The 20581-nt window shown below is 34.7% G+C and overlaps 1 protein-coding gene across 4 annotated transcripts in view; it reads right to left on the reverse strand.

Moving 5' to 3' along the window:
• Positions 1 to 335: 335 nt before the first annotated feature.
• Positions 336 to 20581, reverse strand: part of LOC119643555 (transcriptional activator protein Pur-beta) — a 46899-nt gene continuing 26653 nt past the window's right edge. For 2 of the 4 annotated variants that reach the window (XM_038042940.1, XM_038042941.1), the window contains exons 5-9: positions 10365 to 10467; positions 10184 to 10302; positions 10007 to 10128; positions 9839 to 9944; positions 3625 to 3792 (exon numbers count right to left, since the gene is read on the reverse strand). In XM_038042940.1, the coding sequence (XP_037898868.1) occupies positions 3625 to 3792; positions 9839 to 9944; positions 10007 to 10128; positions 10184 to 10302; positions 10365 to 10467 (618 nt within the window). Of the gene's footprint in view, positions 3793 to 9838; positions 9945 to 10006; positions 10129 to 10183; positions 10303 to 10364; positions 10468 to 20581 lie in introns of all 4 variants that reach the window. The other 2 variants (XM_038042942.1, XM_038042939.1) reach the window with 2 other exon arrangements.

A 20581-nucleotide genomic window follows, 5' to 3' on the forward strand; every position in this document is an offset into this window, starting at 1 on the left:
GCCAATTAGTGTTTAATAACAAATGAGTCTTGAACAAATTTCTAACTTTCCATAGTCTAGCGCAGTAGTGCTGTAAATAAGGTTGTTTTGTCTTTCGAGTTAATAGTTGGAAAGATCCAATTAATCATAATTTACTACAATTTCTTTGGTTTTTTATTATCATAATTAAATTTTTTTCCTGTTTTCGTAATTTTTGTTTAACATCAATAATACGTGTATCAATTATAGTGATGGCTTTCTTTAATAATTATTCTAAATTAACTTGTAAAATTTAATTTACAATTAATAATATATGTAAATTATATTTATATACGAAATTCTAAAACAAACATGTAATTTTTAATTTTTCTATTGCTATTCTAGAAAACTGGAAATTACAAAAATATTAATAATTTATATAATCATAATTTATGCTTTAACATTTATAAGTTAATTGCGTTGCAATGGTTATAGATCAGTGAAATTTAAAATAGTTAAAATTTGTAAGAAGAAGATAATGAATAATTTATTGTATACTAAATATCACTACAATACATTTAAACATTCTAGTTTTTTGTTTCGTTTTACTTTAATGTTATTTTTTGCGTTTGTATTATAATATATATCTTTGTTGTTTACACCTCTTATTAACTAAAATTTGTATATACATATACACTTACATATGCATATGAAATTTTTTAAGTTACATTTGCTAAGACCTTCATTAAATATGTACAACATTATGCACATATGCACGCACAAATGAAAACGGTTAAGATCAGCATTAAAAAAAAAAAAACAGAAATAAATCAAGCAAATAAAAGGTTACATTCAATTTAGCACGAAATATTGATAGTAAAAGATCTTTAACTCTTGGACGCCTCGTATAGATATTTAAACTTTATACGGACGTCTGCTTGTAGCTTATTAATAAAAACATTCCGTAGTCTAAAAAATACCAGGTGTTTTATTTTACCACAAATGCTAAAGGAGATAGGTATATAAAGAATGAATTATTTAAAAGTGTACAGTAATTATTCCGTCTTGAGCGTTTCAATTAATATGTTGAAATTTACGCTTTTTTCTTTTTTAGGCTTTTTCAAGTATTATTACTACTCTGTTAGATGTGCGCCTTAATTTCCATGGGTTATCGAATTTTTTTAAATTAAAAACTTTAATTTTCCAAATCTCATTTCCTGATATTACAATCGGAATGTCAAAGTTGCATCATGTCTACACATCAATAATGAGTATGGAAAGAATTAACTACTATAGCTTAATAAAAAACATTCCCCCCGAATTTTATTGAAAAGCAAAGACTAGTTCTAGTCTCAGTAAATTTTCCAGAGGATGAAATAAAATTTGATTTTATTCGATTTGATTTAGCAATATTTACTTTCGTCTTGAAACAATCTTGGATGCTCACTACTGGCAACCTTATCTCATTTGAAATACAAAAATCGTCGCTTTTCTTAATAGTAGCCTGCTAAGGGATAAAGGAAAACCGTTTGAAATTTTCTAATATTATCATATTTTCCCCTTTATGCATTATGATAAATGATATTATTTCTGTTTATTTAATATTTTTTAAGACATGAAACTTGATCATAACGTAGGTGTCTAGTCCATTTCGAGATTTGCAATAACATTTTATCTTTCATTAAAGTCTATTGCGCAGATCATTTTCTTAAATGCATTTTATTTACGAAGCCTCTGAAATAAACATAAACGTTTAGCCATTTTAAACTTTGAAATAATCAATCGAGAAACATACGAAAATCGCGTTGAAAATAGCTTATTAAAATCTGGATTGTGTATTTAACGATCTTTATAGTATAAAGTGAAGTACTCATTACAATTCTTTTCCTTATACCGTAATAGTGAGTACTACAAATTGAATTTGTAATCGTTCTCTTAATTAGTTAAACTCGTAAATCCAACAATTTTTTTAATTACATATTTATCACATTAAACTTTTATATACGCCCAAGTATCCACGTGAAATAGACGAATAGTCCCACATAAGGCAATTGCCGCGCCGAATTCAAGCTGATAACGTTATCTTCTTACTACTACTGCTGCTACTTACTTTCACACCGATGCATCGTCGATGGCTTGTATCTATCAACATGTATCACCAGTGGTCTGGCTGAAGCACAGACCAATTCCGCCTGTAAAAATAAGGACAAAAAGAAGCGCTCGTGCAAAGCTCGTAATTAGTTAAGAATTACTTCTTTTGTTTTGATATGGAGAAGCAAACAAACCAAACTACATTCTGATAAATAATTGCATTACAAAAATTCGTTAAAAAATTATTTGGAATATGAAGTTCTTTCTTATATATGAAAATTGATAAGCGTAAATAAAAGTAATGCATAAACTGCACAAATTTGCGTAGTCATCAAAAATGTACAGTAAAAGTTTGTTGTCAGTATTGTTCTCTAAACAACGCACCCATCAACCACTTTCTGGAGTTAAATTATGCTTAAAAGCACCATTAGCGCTTTGATTTCAACGCAGAAGATAAATTAAACTTATCAAATGACTGTGATGCTTAAAAATCTCATAGAGTATTTATATATGCATATGTCGATGCGTAATCGTTTTTATTTATATTTGGTGGCCATCTGTTGGCTTCGCTACTACTCCGTCCAAAATTTTTTCTAGAAGAAAAACTATGGCCTAATAATTTTATCATTTATTTTCGTTGACACCGATGTCCGTTATGCGCCTTTTCTAAACTACTTTTTTTGATTTTTAACTTAAGACTAATTTCGTTATTAAAATACCTCTGTCAAGTTCGAAAGCCATGTAAATTGCCCCGAATTTCGCCTACAATTAACAAAAAACCAGACTGAGACGAGGCTTCTTTAAATTTTTTTAATTTACAAGTACATATAAGTCGTGCCAATTGTATAAAAATTAGAATTTCAAATATCCTACGTTCGTCTATTGTATATTAATGGATCTTAGCTTTATCGAATATGTTTATATATATAAATATATATATAAACTTTATGAATACTTATATTTATCATAGTTTATTGCAGACTCGTTTCAAGAAAAATTAGTGGTGGGTGTTAGAAAATTCGGTTAAAACCGAGCACAAATTCTGTTGTTTTTCTTTTTGTTTTGCTGTAAGAAATTAAATTATTTATTTCGTTGTCCGTGAGCTGCTTTTGCTATTCGGACGTTTCCTTTTAACATTATCGGCACTTGACGATTTCCTGAAGTACGTAATCCAATAAATTGAAAATTAATCAGTAATAATAATCAAATGTGTGCAAGGGTGAAAACATCAATTAAATGTTTTAAAAAAAATAAGTAGTAGGATTAATTAACTTCGCTTTTTTATGCTACATCAAAATCTGCCAAACGAATTACTTAAGGATTTTATTTTAATCACACCGATGAAATATTCTAACCTACATGTCTTTAACGTTTATTTAATCTAAAATAATAATGTGTTATTAAGTCTGTACATATTATTGACATTGATCATTTGTTGTCAAATTTTTAAAATCTTTACAGCACTGCCTACTTGTTTGTCGATTCATTGATTTCTAGGTTTACGCAATTATTATGTGTTATTATTTATATTTTTATTATAAGTAGTAGTATCATTGTTTATGTGCTGGTGTTGTTTTATTTTAATATATTGTTACTTGTTGGTACTTGATTATTTTCGGCAGTGATTGATGACGGTGAATCGGACGTTTTTTTCATTTTCTCACAGTAATCATTAAAAATGTCACGAAAACGGGCCCAACACTTCTCAGGGACTGTAATAGAGTTGCGAAAATTACTTTTTACCTTGAAAGAATAAAAAAAATAGTACCAAGAATTAAAAATTTAATTTAGGCCAACTATTGACATTATGGAAATAATTTATGACTCCCTCACATGTTTATAAAAGAGTCTGATGTTGCAACTGTGTCATGCACATCCATGAAAATGCTTGCTAGATCAATAAGCTAGACAAATACCCATGTAAGGCAAACAAAGGGTCACAACATGAACTTAAGTTTTTTTTACGCAGTTTTCAGTTCCAAGTGAACGTTTTTCACGTTAATGAAAACTGCGTATAACATTCTGGAAAAACATCGAAAATAAAAGCGGGTGAAAATATTAGAAATGTGTGTATATACTTAATGAAGGGTAATAAGAAATAAGAGAATATATTGAACTTGGACCGAATGTTCTATAGCCACCATCAGTTTTCATTGAAACGAGAAATATCTAATAACAAATTTATTACATAATACTGTACGCTTATTGTTGACGTACAAAAGGTATGTACACGTATACTATTTGGTAGCAAGAAAAGGCCGAAGTCTCTTCATAAGTGTTATTAATATACGATATTGAATATAATTGCATGCGATTTGACACCGTATCATATGTAAGTGTGCAAATTAAAAAACAAATTATTTTAGTTATTAGATAATAATGGATAAAATGTGTACTCTGAGTGAAATCCATAGGTCGTTTCTAGAAACCTTTTGTTTACCTGGAACGGGCCTAAGGACTGATTTCTAAACATGATCCGAAGACTTTGAAGAAGAGAAATTTGAAACCAAAATTGATCTTTTAAAGTTAGTTTTTAAGTGAATCGTACAGGCCGCGGAGACCTAGGTTCCTTGTATGTATAACTCGTATTTACAACCGTCACAAACATTTTAAAATTCTGAAAGACATTTCTAATATAAAATGAAAGTTGTAATGAGGAAAACCCAGATATTTTGTTATTGTTAAAATTGCAAAACATTTGGGCCACTAAAGTTATTCATGTGAAAGTTGCAAAGTTGTTTTGAGAATCAAAAAATCTCCCTATTTTGAAAACTTATAGGTTCATAAACGTTTAGATTTTTATTTTGTGAAAGGTGACAATGAAGGTGTGCAAATCGTGGCCAAGCTCAGATTAATGTCATCTAAAGTTCTTGTGTTCGATAGTATTTGCTAGAATTGGAGGGGATTTTTGTGTCATGAACTGCTGCTACTTCACTCGGCTCATTCTGCTCTCAATTTTCTACAACTGTGCTTGAAGTTTTCAATTGAAGAATTAACTCTAGAATTAAGAGAGAAGGCGTCGTCGTCGATGACTTCCGTAATACTATCTTGCCTGGGAAGTTTCGAGACACTCTCTGTAAAGACCGGATCTTCGCCCATCCAACTATCATCAAAAAACTAGTAAAAGGTTATCTACCACACTTAACAAAGTCCTTCAAAAGTTCGTTTTAGATGAAAAAAGTAGTATGAAGCCTTTTCTTGATCTACTAGAAGATTTTACTTGCTAATTTTTTTTCAAAACAAGCCGAACATTCTCCTCTTATATTCCCGCCCCTTAGGGTTAAAGATTACATTTACTGTGCGCGGATATATGCAACACCAAGGACTATTTGAAATAAACACGTCTTCTTTGTAATCGGATATTATTTTTATTCAAGTAGTTTAAGGTTACCTATCCACCCGTGATCTGTCCAGGCATTGTCGTGTTCACTCTACCAATTGCGATTTACGATATTTTTTGATGAAATTTGGTACATGTCTGTTTTTAATCCAAGAATAAACACTACAGATTGAATCCGACAATTTTTCAATATACTCGTCATACAATGAAGTACTATGAAGTGGTTATAGAGAGATAACTTTTTTTTTTAAACCCGCTTCCACATAAACGTTTTTATAAACTTTTATATGAGAACAAGATTCACTTCGTAGTAGTTTCATTGCTTATCATAAATTCATGGGATTGAATTAGTTTACAGTTTGGATCGCTCCCCATATGAGTTCTTATAGAAAGTAAGTCTTTATGCGCCAACATGGTTTAGTTTTGCCGTTTTGTGAGGCATAGGATATTTAATGACGGGCCTCGCCCTAATATACAAGTAATATACAAGTAACTCCAAGACGAGTGGGTGAGAACGCTGAGAAAGACGCGTAGTTCCGTTGAAGGATTTAATTGGTGGACATATCCCGCTTGTCTTTGTACAACACTTCCCCTGGACGTACGTATTTATAAGCGCAAGACAACCCACACTACGAAAATGCCCAAGGGTATCGATAGCTCTGGACACACTTCTGTCGCCCACGAACACTTAAGTCTTTCGCTGTATGCGGTCGAATGCCTTCAAGCCAATTATGCTTAAATTTTGGCTGTAAATGGTGCGGACATTGGCTATAGCAAAGTATTCTCCACACTACTTTAAAAAACCTAAGCACTTGACTGCGTGTTTCAACACTTCGAATGTTGTACACAACGAACACTGTTTTTTATTCTCATGCCCCGAAGTCATATTGCATGTCGATAATTAAGTCGTTGGCTTCTCATTCGATGGTAGCTGACCATGGTCTTCATGGTATCAACTATAGCAAAAAGGATTGCAATCGGGCGATAGTTTTCAGGATTTCTGGGATATCCCTCTTTGGGTATGAGCTGCACACTGGAAACTTTCCAACAGAATGGAAAAACGACAGCATGATAGCACTCGCTCATGAATGCGCAATGGCCTGACAAGTGCTTCAGCGTACTTTCTTAGAATTGTGGGTGGAATTCTATCAGGCACTGGAGCGTTGCGAGCGGTGAGATAGGCAAGAACCTTTTTAAACGCCATCGTTCGAAAGAATAGTACAGGCACCGAACATGTCATTCATTGAAGCGGCGGCAGTAGTTGGTTGCTATGTGCATATTAGCCGAGTAGGTAAGAACCACGATCAACAAGTCAATATTCGTGGATCCAATATCAATGCGGTATAGTGTAATTTAGTCGTAGCTATAGTAAATGTTCAGTCGGTAAAGACATAACATTTACCGATTGGGCTGTGGCTGCCTGTTTATATATCTTCCCCTTTCTCCAAATCTTCTTCTGTCTGTCCGTCACAGTGTTACACGGATAGAGGACATCCCCTGAGTGATTCATTGCTGCGAGTAGGCGTGATGCTATCAAATATTTTCACGCTGACGATCAGGCTTCACTAGCTACTGGTGAACAAGTTTAAATAATTCATGCTCGAAAAGAATTTCAAGAGATAACTAGAAGCTGTTTTCATTGTTTTAGTTGGCGACTAAAGCTTGTGAATCAAATCACGCGGGACCTTCCATCGGCAAACAATATTTACTCACTCCACGAGTTGCTATATAAAATACGGACCTTGGCTTCCAACAGTTAACTGGATATGTATTATGAAGTTTTCTTACCATGAAAAATTATGTAGCAGTATTTGTATTCTTCTGTCCGAAAAGACTACATATGGAAGTAGGATCTATTCTGACAGCTAAGCGCTTTATAGCTGTTCACAAACGATTTATTGGTAGACGCAGTCAATGCAGATATATATATTGTGATAAAGCTAATAACTTTGTAGAAGCACGTGGACAGTTCTAGGAGAAAAAAAAAAGTGTTTACGCAACCGTATAAAGAGCAGATGTATAGGTTTTGTATTTGTATTCAGATGGAATTTAAACATATGCCACCGCGATTGCTGCATTTTTGAGGGTTATGGTATATGTTCAACAAAGTATCATCTAAATCCTACGTTAACTAGTTTGAACGTAACTTTTCAAGAAGTGGCTACTATAATCACCGCAATAGAGGCGATTTTGCATTCAATTCCCAGGTATGTCCAATGGTTCCATTGAAGAAAGCATCTTAACGCTAAATTTTTTTTTGTTTGGTATGGCAAAAACTATTGAAGAGAGATAAACATATCCTATTTAGATATAAATAGGGTAACCACCAGGCAGCAACATTTTTAGCAAAAATGGTCCAAAAAACATGTACAAAAACTATAGTGAAGTGGAAAAAAATATAGTAATCTGCAGCAGCGTGTTCTAAACCACTTACAAAATGTTAGAACATTGCAGCAGTAGTAAAGGTCAAAACAAAGAATAGCGAATTTGGATACTTAGAGAGAGATTTTAACAGGAGATTTTGCAAATAGAATGATTTTTCTGGACATCGCTCAAGGTGGAAATTCAGTGGTACTAAACGCCAGGCAATTGTTTTCGCAAGAAAGAGAAATCCGTGTTTTTTTAAACTCAATGGTCACAGATTATTGGTTCTTTGGTCGCTACTTTAGAAAAACAGCTTATTTACAATGACGCATGCATGTATGCACAATCTGTGTCAAACCCGATTTCTTCATGCCGCATCAACAGATCGCAATTTTTGAGATATTTCGATGAAATTAGGTATGGTGACATGTTTTGACCCGAGGACGAACGCTATTGAGAATAGTTTGGATCGGTAAATTTTTCGACCACTCAGCATATAACGCCCTATTTTGAAAAGTCGTTATATGGGAAAAATTGAAATTTTCAAAATTTCTCGACAAAATGACAATTACGCCTTTTCAGGAAAATAATGTGTAATGCTTGGTACATTTTTCTCAAAACGGGTGAATAACTGTGCGAAGTGGTGTAGGATGTCTAATAGTCGGCCTTGCCCGACTATAATGTTCTTACTTGTTTTAAGATAAAGACGGTGGGTATAAAAGAGACGAATATAACTTTATAAGTTTTAACTCTGTATTTTTGTTTTTAATTTTGTTTATTTCAATTTAACTGTTTATATTGCATTTTGAAATTTATAGCATTTATGTTTTTTTTGAACATATCATAGCAATTTCGATGCATTAAATGTCTATAGGAATACGAAAACATCAAATATACGAGACTGAATATAAAATAAACGTTTCTTTTTTTTAAACAAGAAATATTTAACTATTATGCACTTTGTCTTGCTTTCCCTCTATTAATGCGTTATTCGGGATTCTATTATACTGTGACTGCTATCCCTGTGCAACTGCCACCTATCTTGGTGGAACGTTTACCATTGGAGCTTGAAAATAAAGGTGATCAGACGGATCCAGTTTGAAGGTGAGTTTATTTTTATATGAATTACAAAAGATACATTAGGCGTTCCATTGTCCAAACTCGATACAGTCTTCATGCCGTTTAGGAATCAGTGAACATAATTTAAAATCGTGCTCAATATAAATGGCGAGACACATAATGGTGAATTTTAATTAGTTGTGAACTGCAGGAATATTCATTTTGTCGATCTGGTCATCAATTTTATTGGGTGAAACAGTTTGAGTAAACAATCTCTTCAATTTGGTCAATTCTGGCGTGTGTTTTCCTTATCTTTACCGAATACGCCGAATATTTATGTTTTGCATTTTACGTTGAGATTAGTTTAATGTTAACAGGGGTACAATTTCCGCAAGATATAAATCTAAAGAGAATTCTACTTCGTTTGATTATACAATTGTATAAAATATTAAGCAATAACACAATATCATCCTTCTTCTTAGCTTTACCTTTAGAGAGACTTATTTGTATTTATAAAGAGAAAGGCGAGCCTGTGAAGGACACAGTGCTGACACTTAAACACATTTAGCAGGATGTGTGTAGCGAATAGTTGATTCAAAAAGTTGAACAATCATAAGAAAGTTATCCAATATTTCTACAATTTATATTAAATACAAAAATAGATTGGCTGAGATCATTGCTGAAAATGTTGCCAACAACAATCATTTCAACTACGTTACCGTGCTGTTTATCATATTTTCAAAACAATAGATTTAAGTACTTGCCTCTATATGTGAAATACAAATGGCTTAGTACGGTTTTCATTTTCGATAAAGATACATAAAGTGAAATAGATGAAATATATATAGTTTATGCGGTCTTCAACATTGTTTTTAGGGGCTACACAAATGTGACATTAATATATGTTTGTACATTGTTGGCAGACGTGCATGCCATATGAAAATGATTAGAATACAATAGAGAATTTGTCAAAAGTGAACTACAGATGAAGGCACATTAAAATATTTTTTATGGAATAAGACTCACTTCACTTATGCGCATATACACTCCGCGATTGTTCTGCCCGATATCAAAATAAAAGTTTTTATTATCAACTTTCATGTGACGCTCTTCAGGCAAATCTCCTTTATATCTGAAAAGAATAAAAAAAACGTAAAAACGTACAAGAATATGTTAAGCTACTTAAGCGGTTACCCCCCATCACTAGTGCCAAACTCTTCCAAGAGATCAGTAAGTGCATCACGGAACTCGATCATACCTTGAGCTGGTATGGCTATTTGAGAACGAGGTCCACCTCTTGTAATAGTTTGCGAAACCTTTTTGGAGCACGGTCAGTTTGTATGAAAGTTAAGGAAAAATCTCACTACTTACTCTTAAAAATCGACCGCGTGCATTCTCTTTCAGATCCAAATAGTAGCGCCGATTATCTTTAGTCATCATTTCCGATTTAAGCTTTCCATCCTCGGGTAAATTTTCAGGGTTAGGAGGGCCTAAATTGTAGCCCCAGCATTATTAAATAAATTTCAATTCTAAATATAGTTCTTCAACAGACCTAACGAAGCGTAATAGTCACTAAATGTAGACAGATGATCACGAAACTCAGCAGCAGTTGATAAAGCCAAATATACTTGACTTCTTCTACCATCGGCGCCAATCTGTAAAAATTGTTCGTTTTTTTTGAGCATTTTTCATTAGCGATTATTTTATTTCCCTAATACCATCTACATATTCGACGATCAAAAAAAACTTAAATATTCAAATCGAATGACGTGCTTGCACTCCATGTTTGAGATTTTTAAAATATTATTATATAAAGTTCCTTTTGTATGTGATATTTTATACTAGTTAAATTAGGTGTGCATCATCGTATGACGAATTTCCCACAGCGTCCACTTTATTTGCAAAATGAAGACAACTTATTTGGTGAAAAGTATTTACAGAGTTGCAGAAACTTATGTTCAACATTACTTTTTTCGAAACCTTTGATACTTAACTTCTCTTCGAATATTACAGCTTAACTGTCTCGGCTTCGACTTTCTTATAAGCTTTCGAAACATGCAGCGATGGATTTCATCGTTTAGCAATGAATTTTCGCTAACCTCTTTGTTAACTGTGAGTTTCATAAGCCACCCCTATCATAGAACTTTGGCGGGTAAAACATCGAAACTTTTGACATTCTTTTACTGCTTTTCCAAGATATGGGAAAGTTCGTTTTCCACTGAAATATGGCAATTTATCAAATATGTGATTTCGTAACAATATTACTTCATACATAAACATGAAAGAAAGTTATATTCGGTGGAGACGGAATCTCGCATAGCCGCCAGTACTTTTTTCGTATTCTACTCTAATGTTCTTTTATTTGATACCCATATCGCTAATATTATTAAGAAACAAGTAATCGCGGTGTCTACGATATTCATTTTAAAATTAAACCATTTTTAGGCAGATAATACATTTTCATTTATGGAATGTACAAAATAGTTTTAAACATTTAGTCTTGTTTCCCTTATGATAAATAAGAATAATACCTCAAAAAAGTGAAAAAATGCTAAATTTAATCACTAATAATTTTGCGTGGGCATGGCGTATGTTTTGCACGTAAGGAGTAGAGTGCTTCGTAAAGTAAATGTGAAAAATTTCAGTCCTCTAAATATTACAATTATCGAAAAAAACAAAATGAGTATACCCCCATCAGTGGTGGATATAAAAAAATTTATATAAATTTTTATAAAAAAACTGTGGCGGATTAAGACTCATGTAATGATTCATTAAGCTTAAACTTATTACGTACTGACATTTTTGGGATTATATGAAGTTTTTTGTATTATATCACCGAATTAGTAAAAAAGTTGAATATTTTTTGTCATATCTTTGCAACGCATAAAAATAAGTCGAGGAGAGTCGGTGAGGTGTATTTATTATTGATCACTATAAGTAGCGAATTCGGTTTATTCATACTCTACTGTTCTTTTGGATTATGTGCCCGATAACAACATTACAACTTTATCTGGAAGAAAAAACTTTAGTCTTTAAACTTATGTTAAAGTCACAGAATTTTTTAAATCGATTCATGAATACGATCGCAATCAACATGATGTGAATAATGTGTTGATTATTTTCAACAGGATTTTTTTAGAAGTTTTAAAAATTAATTAGAACGGAACATACGTACACATTTAGCTGGTAGATTATGGGATTACCTTTAAAGCACACCCACTCACGTTTTAAAAATATCATATATACCTAGTCTCTCTTGTAGAGCCTGAAACTTTTGTATTGTAAAAAGTTCGAGTTTATTAAAGATTCTAACAAGTGTTTATTTCATCGCTGATTCCATGTATCAGAAATAGACTTAGATTCACACTCATTTCGTACTCGACTTGTGTTCTGTATTGCGTGTTTTCTTTTCGCCTGCGATTTTTTGATTGTTTCGGTATTTTCGTGTATTTTGCTCGTGTCTTTTCAGCGTTTTTACTAAACTGGTTATCGCGAACACCGTGTGTACTTTTGTTTCCTATATATACAATAAGTAAAACCAAAAAAAAAAAAATTGAAGACAGTTGACATTTTTCATTAGTAGTTTCCAAGTTTTGAGTGGTTTTTTCCTAAATTACTAAATAATAGTCAACAAAAAAGCATAATGTCGCCGGAGCCGGCAGATAAAAACTCAAACAGATTCCATCTATTAGCGGACAAATCACCACAGAGAAAACAAAATTTTAAATTCGGACTTTCCGATGTTGCCAATCAGTAACATCACTCATATTGACAAAAAATATGTTATATCTTTAACTGATGTTGGAATAACAATTTCACAAATCATTCCTTTCGCTATAAAAAAACCCCTAGATCGCATAACAACATATTTAGACTCTATCTCGATTCTACGCGATGGTAATTTACTTGTCTTCGTTGGGGATCCGCATAAAGTTCAAATCAATAGCAAATTTATGTCTAATTTCCGCTAAACTACATGACAAACTTAACTCAGTTAGAGGCGTAATTTATGCCCCGTGATTAAACCATGTGCCGGAAGACGAAATAGTTCGCTGGATCGGGTAATCAAAGCATAATTGAAGTTTATAAACTTACTAAGTTTTGCTTCCTTACTAATAACCGGTCCGTCCGCTTAAATGCCTACCCGTAGTCCCTAGTAACTTTCAGTCCAGGTCCTCCGTCCGCGCGAAAAACTGAACACGTCTGGGTAGGGCCCTGGATCATCCGCCTCTGGCCCTAGCGAAAGATAAGAAACCATTAACCGCATAAACGGCATAACTTAAACATTACACAAGTTTGTATGAACACTCAGATGAGTATAAAAATAGGTTTAAATTTGTTTAAAATGCATAAGCACATATGGCAACGCATAAACTGTACACGGGCATGGAAATCTCTAGAAAAATGAATAACGCCGTTAGGCCATACAAAACCTTTAAAATGTATAAGCGCATAAAACTGTAGAAACAATGTATAAGCGCCGTTAGGCCATGCAAACAGATACGTAGGTATAAACACATATGTTTAAAAATGTAGAGAGATGTAGGATGCCAAATATGTATAAACACACACGTATACACATCTATAAACACATCTATAAAATACACTTATTCTACACAAATGGTATGAAACTACATAAACCTAAGCGAAGTATTGTACACATAGGTTAAGAAACATAGCACTCACACACCTAACGGTGAATAAACCACGCGATTTGATACCTGGGTGCATGTTGAGTAGGCATTTGTTCAAACATTGCAATAAGATAAACGTTAGTTGGCATTAAGTTATGTATAAGTATGTCATGCAAGGCTTAACTAAGGTTGCGACAGCAACCAACCTAAAAACTAAGCATGTACATGTTGGTAATGGCACAAGCGAGCGAGACTGCAGCTATAAAAGAGCGGCGCATCACACAGAATTTTTCAATTGTGTCATAGCCGCCTAAGGTAAGTGTAAACGGACAATTTGACAAGGTGATCTACGGATAGGGGATGTACCGGCTAGATGTTAGTCGTCATCCCTGAAATACTCTTTAGGACTACCTACTCTACGGATAGGGAATGTGCTGGCTTAGCTGTTAGTCGCCATCCTTGAAAGACGGAGGAACATTTTTTTTATTGTAATTGCACAAGCCAAGGCAGCTATGACACGACCAATGCATCCGTTGTTTTTTTTTTGGTAGTAAACCGCGATCTCCAATGACGTGTGCTTTAAACCGTTCATAGACGCCTCAAGTGAGCCATAACCGCCTAAGTAATCCGCGATAGTACGAGAAAAGTAAAAAAACCCGCTAACCCCGTGAGCATCGAACCGGTCGTAAACGCTCCAATTGAGCTATAACCGCCTAGGTAATCCGCGATAGTACAAGAAAAGGGGAAAAAAACCCTCTAGCCACGTGTGCGCCAGATCGCTCGTCGGGTCACCTCGCTGGTTCCGTTCCTACTCTCTACAAAACCACTTGTAATCTCGCATACCAATAAAAGAATATATAAGAACATCCCCGGAGGTCCAGAACATTTCGTTTCATATAAATTGTCTTGCAACGAACCTTGGAGTGGCTGAGAAGATTCGTTACATAAGTTAAATGACGACGGAAAAACTCGCTTTCCTGCAGGAGGGATAATTGTGACGTTTGATCGTTGTCGGTTACCGCATACAGTTGTTATGGCTTGGTATAAATAAATATAAGGTGAAACTCTACACTCCAAATCTCATGAGATGCAAAAACTGCCAACGCCTAGGCCATACAGCAAAAACGTGCAACAATGCTCCATCTTGTGTTCCTCCCATAGATGTCACTCAATCTTCTCAGGCGTCATCGCCCAAAACTAATAAGGGTAATAATAAATCGTCCGCTCCTCCTCGCTGTTCGAGTGTAAATGCTGGTCGCCAAACTGAGCAGGTCGCACAAGCTGCTCGTGCAAGTGTGGTTACTCCCTCTATATTTTCCCCAACTCATAACTCCCCATCCATTAGCCCTGCTGCTCCCAGTACTGATGACATATGCTTGAAGGCAGTTCCTCCCAGAAAGGCAATATTTGTGTCAAGACTGGCACCAGATACATCTGTTGAAAACATAAAGGGTTATCTGGCAGCGAAAGCCCCTTCTGTTAATTTAAAGCGAGTTAGTATTTTCAAACTGGGTCCTTCTCAATCTAGAGCTATCTCATCTTTTAAAATTCTAGTTCCGACCGAAAATATGGAGTTGATTTTAAATAAACCTTTGTGGCCGGTTGGATCCTTAATTGAGGAATTTATCCCTCGGGACCGACCCCGTAATGCGAAGGCAGTAGCTCTTTCCCTTTCAAAAAACTGAATATTTCTTCAGCCTCATTTTCTCTCATTTATCAAAATGTTAGGGGCCTAAATTCAAAAATTCGTTCTACCTTCCTAAATTCAGTGAGCACGGAGTTGTCCTGTCTGGTCTTCACTGATACATGGTTGAAGCCGGATCTACATTCGTCTGAACTTTTCCATAATTCGTTTCAAGTTTTCAGAAACGATCGTTTGTATCGCAATGGTGGTGGTGTTTTAATTGCTATTTCTACGGCACTCCCCACCTATTCGTTGGAATTTCCAACTACTCCCGATGTTGAATTTATCGCCATTCGAGTGAAATTTCCTAAGAAACACTTATATGTGACCTGCTCCTATATTCCCCCAAATTCGGATATCTCAGTATATAAGAAACAGGCCGCCCTCATTTGTGAAGTGGCCAAGCAATCTAAACCTACTGATATAGTCCTTGCGTTGGGTGACTTCAATTTGCCTCAAGTCAATTGGTTTTACAGTGATAGTTCTGGCTGTTTGATTCCTTCCTCAACATCTGATAAAGCCGTTGTGTTCTTCAATGAATTATTTGATAATAATTTAGTTCAATACAATGGTACCCCTAATTGTAATGGGAGATTTCTTGATCTCTGCTTTGCAAATTTTCCTGAGGTTTGCGTTAATCGTTGTCTTCCGTTTAGTTTACCTGAGGATCCATATCATCCAGCATTGGGTGTTTCCTTTCATTACAAGTATGTTGGTTCGTTGAACTTCTATAACGTTCAAAATTCAAATTTTTCATATCAACTTTATGATTTCCATAAAATCAATGTTTCCATACTAAAACCACATCTTTCTCATTTTGTGCTCGATTTCTCAGAGGGAAGCATTGATAGCTTACTGTCGTCGTTCTACAATATATTAAATCGAGCTATTTCTGCATCCGTTCCGATCAAGCAGTCCCGTCCTCGAAGCAAGGGTCCCCCGTGGTTTAATAAAACAATTAAATACTACAAGAATAGGAAAAACAAGCTTTTCCAAAAATTTTCGAAAAGTGGTTCTTCTCTCGACTATTTCGCTTACTCTGTTGCAAGGCATAAATTTAATTCCCTCAACCGCCAATACTACTGCAGTTACCTTCAGTTTGTTAAATCCTCCTTGTTTGCTAACCCTAAATACTTTTTCAAGTTCGTTAATTCCAAAAGAAAAATCTCCACAAATCCGTCGTTTGTGTTTTTTAATGGCTCTGAGTCCGCGGATGATTTTGAAACCTCAAATCTCTTTGCGGAATACTTCCGACAGAACTTTTCAACTGCCAATTTTGATTTATCGGTAAATTATCCATATCCGACTTCTAATTCGATTTCAATTCCTATATCTGAAAATGACGTTTTTGAAGGATTGAGCGCTCTGAAATATAATTGTTCGCCTGGACCTGATGGGATCCCCTCATGTGTACTTATATCTTGTGCTGGCGAGCTATGTAATGTTTTCTCAAAGATTTTTAACAAGTCCTTGAATTTTGATGTTTTCCCCTTGTGTTGGAAGAGTAGTTTCCTTATTCCTATTCACAAAAGTGGTAGTAGGCAACTTGTAGAGAACTACAGAGGCATTGCCAAGTTGAGTGTCTTACCTAAACTGTTCGAGCGAATTGTGGCTCAGCATATAACCTTTTCCATGAAATTGTATATTTCTCCTTTCCAGCATGGTTTTCGAAAGGGAAGATCTACGGTGACCAATCTGTTGGAGTTTACTTCTCGTGTTTTCAAGGCTTTTTCTAGTGGTTCTCGCACTGATGTCATTTACACTGACTTTAGCAAAGCGTTTGATATGGTTAATCATAGACTTCTTAGATTTAAACCCCAGACCTCTGGCTTTCCTCTCTTCTTAGTGGAATGGTTAAGCTCTTATCTGTATGGTAGATCATTCAGGGTTTTGTTTAACCTCATTACCTCGGATGAATTCCCCGTGACTTCTGGCGTACCTCAAGGTAGCCACTTGGGACCTATTTTATTTAATTTATACATCAATGATTTGCCCTCCGTGATTAAATTCAGTGAGATTTTAATGTATGCTGATGATGTGAAACTGTTTTCTTCTTTTTCCGTAGAATCGCAATCACATCATCTTCAAAGTGATTTGAACAATTTGGTTGCATGGTGCTCTCTCAATCTTCTGAAACTAAATCTAAACAAATGTAAGAAGCTTTCTTTCTTGAGAAGGAAGTCGTTCAGTACTCAATACTTCATTGATTCGCACAGGTTGGAAGACGTCGATTCGTTCATAGATTTAGGCGTTTTATTCGATTATAGGTTACGTTTCAATTTGCATATTGAGTCCTCGTTAAGCAAAGCTAGGTCCGCGCTTGGTTTTATAAATGGTTTTATGTACGCGTAGTTTCTGCATAAATTGCAAGGATCAGCACTCGGCGTAAGACAAACAATGCCAACGTTATACACAAATGCGTGAAATTCTACAAATCAAGGCAAAAAATTGTAGCATGGGCGTAGCGCGACGCAAGTACCGGGAAATAAATCCAATTGGAACCCAAAGAGTTAACAAAACTAATACCTACACTGCTGTCATCTCGCAAATCGAGTCTAATAGGCCTTCAACTCCAACTCCGTCCAATGAAAAACCTGTTCTATCATCAACCAAAAACCATATTGCGAAACCTGATCCATCACGCGCCAATGATAATATTGAAAAAATCAAAGCAAAAGTCTGATAATAAAGTCTAATAAACTAAATACCCCAGAATCAAAATCTCTCAGTTTTAGTCAACAAATTACAAGTTGTAATGAATCCAATCTTTCATCCCTTAATCAACCTTCAATTTCAAACTATTCCCGTGTGTCCATCCATTCCACTTTAAATACACGCAACAACCTAAGTACAGATTATTCTGCTGGTAAGAACAAATTATTCACGCAAAATTCTATAGCGTAGTTCCCAAGTCACTACAATTAAATAAAGTTTTTAAAATTTTACAATGGAACATTAAGGGACTTATTAATAATTTTAATGAACTCCGTACACTCTGTGATTTTAGTCCAATCTTTATATCCATTCAAGAGAACCATTGTAGAAGTTCTTTTAATGCCATTCCACCCAAATCATATACTGGATACTTCACGAATGCTGATCAAAGTTCATATTCCAAACAAGGATTTGGTGTTTTCATAAAATCAAATATGCTCAAAAACTCATAAATTAAACCTCATACCTACAAGCCGTAGCGATACAAATAATCTTAAACATTAAATTTACACTGCTTTTACTTTATATCCCGCCTTCACAATCGTTTTCTCGACAAGAACTTTACTTCTCTGATACTTCTTCACTGCTTACCTTAGAACTTGAAAGTTGTATCTCCAAATCGAAGGGGACACACCTGGTCTAGACCGCATCTCATACCAAATGGTCAGTGCTCTGACTAATTCAAGTAAAACGAAATTACTGGACATATACAATAGCTATTTTTGACTGGTCATATACCCTGCATGTGGAAACTGGCAGCAATTGTTCCAATTCCAAAGTCCAAAAATGTCGCCATCGCATCGCACTATCGCCCAATCTCTCTTTTATCTTACCTTTCAAAAGTATTAGAAAAGATTATAGCATCGAAATTATCTCGGTTTCTTGAGTCCAAGAACCTGATTACAAAGCAACAAGTTGGCTTCAAGCGGGTTAGAAGGCGCATCGCCGCTCTTTTACATATTGACTATTTTACAAGCAAAGCAATTTCCGAACGGAATCGTGTAACAATTTTCTCAATTGATTTCGAAAAGGCATTTGTCAGAGTTGGAAAATCTTTGGAATTTGGTTTCGGAAAAATCAATTAGTTTCCAAGAAAGCTCAAATCATAAAATGTGGGATTTCCCTCATACATATTCACATAATAATCGTATATACACATAACAATCTGTGTAGCTTTCTTTATGAATAAAAACAACCATGCTAATGGCAAACAAACAAGTAAGGATGCTATAGTCGGACAAGGCAGCCTACAAGATATTCTGACCCATTTCGCTTGACAGAGCCATTCATTTATTTTCTTCATAATACATCAAAGAGTACACATTATTCTTATTAAGATGCATATTTTAAACGTCAACTAACGTCGTCCAATTTTAGCAAATTTAATTTACTTCTCCATAGTTTTATTATTTTCCAGTTGCTGTCGTCATAAAAAACCACAAATTAAACTGTCGTCCCCCACATATGATATGATCTAAAAAAGAGACTTATGTGATCCAAATTCCGTATGGTGAATTTACTACGGACCAATTTCGATCATATAATATTAAAAATTTGAACTTTTTTTCATTAGAACCCATGTAAAGCTTAGAATCCAGAAAATAGAACTACGTGGCGCCAATTCGGTTAGTTTTTATGTCAATTTATCGTTGTGAACGAATTTTCTTTTTTTTTTATTATTGACGCTGTAATCTCGAAATCATCAAAACTCAGATAAATACATAGATTACAAGGCCTAACGTAGAGCACGTAACTCAAGGAATCGAAAAGGGTTATTGCGAACTAACCTACTAAAAGAAAAGGGATTAAAAAGGTCCTTCGGTCCCTGCCGTAGAATAATGCTGTAAAGGTTAAACCGAGGTTTGGTAATAAAATGATCGAAGGATCAACCTAGAATACGTAGAACATAACTTGAGACATGGGCATACCCCCTCAGGGAAAATGTATATCGAATTGTACGATTACACAATAGATTTAATTTCTTCAGGTTTGAAATATTCGTGGAACTATTAACTCGTAGAACACAAAGTATTAGTGTCATAATTAAAGATTTGACTACACTAATCGTGACTCGAATGAGTATATAGATATACCAGGAATAATACTTTCTAGGTAACAAATTGGCTCGAGAGCACAGGAAATTAATGTGTGCATCAATGCATACCTTATTATCGATAACTACCCCTAGGCATTTCAAATTGTTCCAATTTCAACATTGCCACCATCTACCTTTAGGATATTCAGCAGGTAGTATGGAAATTAAGCCTTCTCACCATATAAAGGTTCAGTTGCCGTAGAAGCGTTCCGCAAAAATGGCGCAATACCACTATTAATGGCATTTTGTCGCTATATTTTGAAAATCGCGAAATTTTTTTATATTAACGTTTATCTTAATAAGGCGTTACATGGGGAGTGCTCGAAAAAGTAATCCGATTTAAACCATTGTCGTTCGTCCTTGGGCTAACACACGTTAGCGTACAAAATTTTATCAAAATATCTCAAACTTTGCAATCAATATACGGACAGACATGAACGCTTTAGAAAATGACTTTGAACCGACAGGTGCAATAAAAGTTGGATCTACCCCAAGCCGCTCTGCGTGTTACACACGTGGTCAGGAACTTAACATACTCTTTACTACAAGTGGCATAGGGCATAAAAAACATGTGTTCTTATGTATAACCCTGTATGACCTCTGTATTATTTTTTCGAATTCTCTTTCGTTTTGTTGAAAGC

The sequence above is a fragment of the Glossina fuscipes genome, unplaced genomic scaffold (genome assembly GCF_014805625.2).
Source record: "Glossina fuscipes isolate IAEA_lab_2018 unplaced genomic scaffold, Yale_Gfus_2 61245, whole genome shotgun sequence".
NCBI classification, from domain to species: Eukaryota; Metazoa; Arthropoda; class Insecta; order Diptera; family Glossinidae; genus Glossina; species Glossina fuscipes.